At 36.8% G+C, this 4,790-nt stretch overlaps 2 protein-coding genes across 4 annotated transcripts in view; one reads left to right on the top strand and one right to left on the bottom strand.

Moving 5' to 3' along the window:
• The window catches only part of dnm2a (dynamin 2a), a gene marked incomplete in the record, with an annotated part of 31,929 nt that extends 31,221 nt beyond the window's left edge, over positions 1–708 (top strand). For all 3 annotated transcript variants that reach the window (XM_014025018.1, XM_014025036.1, XM_014025027.1), the window contains 1 exon segment: positions 1–708.
• A 1,847-nt stretch (positions 709–2,555) lies between these two features.
• Positions 2,556–4,790, bottom strand: tmed1a (transmembrane p24 trafficking protein 1a). Its single transcript, XM_014025053.1, has 4 exons — positions 4,483–4,790; positions 3,719–3,816; positions 3,318–3,504; positions 2,556–3,234 (listed from the first exon to the last, which is right to left on the bottom strand). Exons 1-4 carry the CDS (start codon positions 4,654–4,656, stop codon positions 3,016–3,018), a joined length of 678 nt encoding a protein of 225 aa, XP_013880507.1. The 5' UTR covers positions 4,657–4,790; the 3' UTR covers positions 2,556–3,015.

The following is a 4,790-nucleotide window of genomic DNA, read 5'->3' as shown; positions in this document are numbered from 1 at the left end:
TTGAATCGATTAAAACTTGTTCAGGTATTTGGGAGGGGAGGGGGTGTCAAGTTGGAAGTGAGGTTTGGTTGCTTAGATGTCTTTTTTTAATTTATTTTATTTTTTTTCTGTTTGATCAGTAATGGTAGTGAGTGGGTGGTGGAAATTATGTATGAATGCACATCCTGTCTGGAGAAGCTACTTAAACTTTCCTTTAAATAGAGGACAGCAGGTAAATTAGAAAACCTGAAAAGACAAGAGTTCAGAAAAGTCCCAAACGCCTGAATCTCGAGACAGAATGTGCGTTTTTTTTTCCTCTTCTCCTGGTCTTGCTTTCAGTGATAGAACTTGGAATAAATGGTTAGTTTTACAAAAACCTTGAAACTTTGGAACAATTGCTTTTATAGATATTGTTTTATATATATACATATAAAGCCATACTATTCTAAATTTTGTAGTTCCTGCTTGTCTGTCACTTCAGCATCTCCTGGAGAAGGTTAGATTGTTAAAGCCTTTCAAAWATGGATCTGTGTGTCTGTATCCTCCCTCCTTCCTCTTTCCCTCCCCTCTCTGAATCAGAACGAAGGGGTTGGAAACCACCGTGCAAAAATCTTTCTATTTGTTTTGCAAACCCTTGTGAAGTGCCTCTGTAGCAGCTGATTGATTTGAATAAATATGACGTGATTTAGAAATAAAGAGGTGTGTACAATAAAGGGACTGGCTCTGGTGGTTGGTGTCTCTTTGTGTGCCGTGTGATGCATTTGCTCCTGTTTCTCACAGTGTAGAACAGCTCTACTTAGTTCTCTTCGCTACTAGTCAAAACAATGACCACTCTTTTGTGGTTTATAAGGAGGCATCAACACATTTTCAACAAATGTTAACAATAGCAGGTCATTATTATGAAAATTGATTTAGTATAAAAACTTGTGAAATAAGTCAGGTTTTAGAGAGAGTGTTAATATTTTACTCTGTTTTTAAGAATGACGCCTTAGCCCATGTTCAGTCTTTTTATAAAAGTCCTTAAACTTTCAAACTTGGGGCAAAATCTCAGATTATTGCCATTCTTTTTGAGCTGCCGTAACAAATTCAGGTTATTAATGTGTCTGTTCTCCACTTGACATTTGCTTCAACACGGGCGACCTGGTTTTCAGATGACCTGSACCTGTAGTGTATTACCTGTCAGAAGCAATTCTTTACTGCATGTCACAAGGTCGAGAGATTAACGTTGGCTGATTGTTCCTGAACAGGCGCCCGGCTCCCCGTCGAAACCAGTGGTGACCCTGACCGGCACGCAGCGAACTTGAAACGACTTCAATCCGTGTCAACAAAGGAAACAAAGGAGCGGCGCATTTTAGTTCTCTCCTGTCCAGTAAAGGAAAACTGCATGACTGCCAGCAGACTTCATCTGAAAKGCGATACTGATAGTATCATTTCCCCCCAGAGGCATTAAACTTTAATCTTTTTTTCTGTAGTTAACTGTTTTAAATAGTTCTGGATACTGAAATGGTAAAGCTAAGTTAAAATGATAACACCTTATTCAAGACTTTAATCCCCTTCCTCAAAAAAAATAAATAAATCCCCCTTATTTATTTGTGAAAATAAATAACTTATCACATGTATTTGGAGATGGAACAGACGCACACRATTAACAAAATCTTTACTTTTATTTAAAACAACGATGGGGAGAAAACAAATGTAATTCAGTGCTGGAGTGTTGCACTTTAAAAGGACTTTTACAACAAAAAATATATATATAAATAAAAGAAAGTTGAGATGYGGCAGAAACAAACATGCATTTTAAAACCATAAAAGTGACTGATGCATTTAAAAATAACAGCATAAAACATTATAGCCAAAACTGTCTTTGCCAATAATTAATCAGGGGATTTTTTCATTATATATGTTTTTTTTTTAGTTTAGTTATTTTAGTTTATTTAAGAACAAGCCTTTTTTTTGACATAAGGTGAGGGTTTGATAAAGTGTTCATTTGCTTCTGCTTGATTAAAATATAGCCCAAAGTCTTAAGTGTTCTGAAATTTAATAAAAAGTTGTTTGAGTACAAATAAATGTGGTTTTCTATATAATTCATAAATATATATGCTTCAAGTATTTTCTGTTTGCCGTTATAAAACAAGTCTAACTTCAATATGATTTCCAGTGTTGCATAAAGTACCTCAACGTGATACTTGAGTAAAAGTACAAGTATCTTACTATAAATTTACTTTGGTAAAAGTTCAAGTCTCCTCTAAGAATATTAAAGTCTTAAAGTATCTAATATATTTTGTACTTAAGTATCAAAAGTAAATTTCTGACACAAAATGTACTTAAGTATTAAAAGTAAAAGTACTGAGTAAAAATGAGTGGCCAGACTTCAAAAAATGACATTTATTGGGAGTTGAGACCCTCAAAAAATGTTTTTCTAAAGGTCAAAATGGCTATATTGTCATATAAAATGTTAATGTTAGAAAAATTAGACTACACCTGTTACATACAGTATATCTGCTATGCTCTGCTGGAGTGTGACATAATTTGTGTAATTTGCAGGTGTGATGGATTGTGTACAAACTAACACAGGATCAAAATAATGTATATTTATACTTCTCATCCAACCACAATTAAATTCACTTTATCTAGGAGGATAATATTTTTTGAACAAGCTGTGATGAAATAGGAGTAACGACTTTCTACTTCTTACGTTTTTTAAAAATGTAATAAGTAGAAAGTACAGATAACTGTGTAAAAATGTAAGAAGTAGAAGTAAAAAGTAGGCTGAAAAATAATTACTCAAGTAAAGTACAGAAATCCAAAAATTGTACTGAAGAACAGTAAAGAAATATTTGTACTTAGTTACTTTACAACTCTGATGATTTCAGGTGTTGAAGTGATGTTAAAATCAAATTTACAAATCATCTGGCCCTATTCAGCATAAAACCAAAGTTTGAARCAGTTATTTAAACAATGAACTTGCTTTAAGTTCAACTCCTGGTGATCATAATGTTCATCTGTGGTTGATGGAGGTAATGAAGCAGTTCTGATTTACGTGCGGACTCGCTTGTTGTCTTCAAAGAGACGCCGCAGGGTGTAAATCTGTGATACTGCAACGGTGAGCATGATGAGCAGATTCATGCAGGACCAGAAGGACACTCTCCACAGGTTGTCCTCCAGGAGGTAGCGGTCCCGGGCCTCGAAGGCCCGCAGCACAGCCTGGACCTGACGGCTCTTCTCCAGGTGCCAGTACACGGAGTCCATCCTGGCCTGAAAGGTGAAAGGTCACACAGAACAGGTGACATCAGAGAAGTATTAAAAGGCACGAGATGATGGATTTTCTTTCGTCTCACCCTGATCTCTTCCATCTTATAGTCCACCAGACTTTCAGAAACTGCAATGTTTGCCCACTCTTCTCTGCCTCCATCTGTGTTACTCAAACTGTTAACGATGACCTCAAAAAAGACAATCTTTTCAGACAGTTTACTGAAGCTGTTATCAAAACATAAGCGGTAGTCTCCGTCTTCTGTCCATTCCACCCTGCAAGGAATAAATACGGTCCGTTTTCAGTCTTCTCACAACAAAATATTGGAATTATCTCTTTACTCATCTCTATATGTGTGATGTGCACACAACTTTTATCTTTTCTACAAAAGCATGTAAGGCCACAAAATACATTTAGAAATGATCTACACAAAATGTGTTACAAGGTCTTGGCTCGACATGACAAGAGGGAAAAGTTGAGAAGACCCACACGTGAATTCCATCAGATCTCCTAAACTCTGAGACCACCCGGTATCCGCTGGGTGAGATTAGAGCAAATCCAACATCCAGACCTGATCCTGCTATAACCTTAAAAAAACAGAAAACCAATTAAGGTAAACAAACAGGTTTAGCAATGAATGATAATGAAAACTTTTCCGCTGACCTGTTTGACCTAAAAGAAACAACACCACTAAAAACTCATATGAGCAAAATGCTAAAATCATCCATAAAGTTAGCTAAATGCTAGTTACATACGGTGTTCCATTAGCGTCAAAAATAAGTATTTCTGTCTATGTAAGAYGYATATGTATTGGGATATGTAAGGTGATAGGCTAAGTGATACAGAGATGAATATGAGGCGAAGAAATGCAAATGATCTCACAGAATTCACACACTAGACTCAGGCCCGGCGTGCTCTGGTTGGTCCACATAAGACCTTAAACTTATTGGCAAAAAAATTCGAGAGGTGCAGATGTGTTGTTTTGGTTTGTTTTTAAAATAGGACATCTCTTTTCTTTCTTTCTTTCTTTCTTTCTTTCTTTCTTTAAATTTATACCTGCCTGTGCAGTTTTGTGTTCCCTATCAGTCAGGTGACTTCAGCAGTAGGCTATCTGTGGTTTTTCTTATCTCTCCACCAACAAGACTAAAGTCCAACCTCCTTTCATTCTGTTAGACAATAAGCAAACATTTACAAAATGCCTTTACAACTAAAGGAAGACAAGATGTTATTTCTGTTTGTCTTTTTTCTTTTACCTGGTATTCAATTTCCATGCTGTCGTTCCTGGTGGCTGTTTGGTAAAAACACTCTGTGCTTCCCGCCGGTAACATAAAAGTAAAACCCCCGWGTTGGTTTGGCCCTAAACCAAAAGCCGAGCCAACAGTCAGCATTAAAGCTCCCATCAAACAGAGCTGTGCAGACGCAGTCATAATGATCAGCAAAGCCCATTTAAAGTAGCTCCACTTTCTGAAACCCTCTTATGTCACACAAGCACCACAAGCTAAGCTTTGTGTAAACCTGCAGCTGCTCCCTGTCATACTCCGAAGGTGGAAGAAAGTCTCAG

The sequence above is a fragment of the Austrofundulus limnaeus genome, unplaced genomic scaffold (genome assembly GCF_001266775.1).
Source record: "Austrofundulus limnaeus strain Quisiro unplaced genomic scaffold, Austrofundulus_limnaeus-1.0 Scaffold4, whole genome shotgun sequence".
Classification (NCBI taxonomy): Eukaryota; Metazoa; Chordata; class Actinopteri; order Cyprinodontiformes; family Rivulidae; genus Austrofundulus; species Austrofundulus limnaeus.
This window is presented reverse-complemented; position numbering and strand designations above follow the sequence as displayed.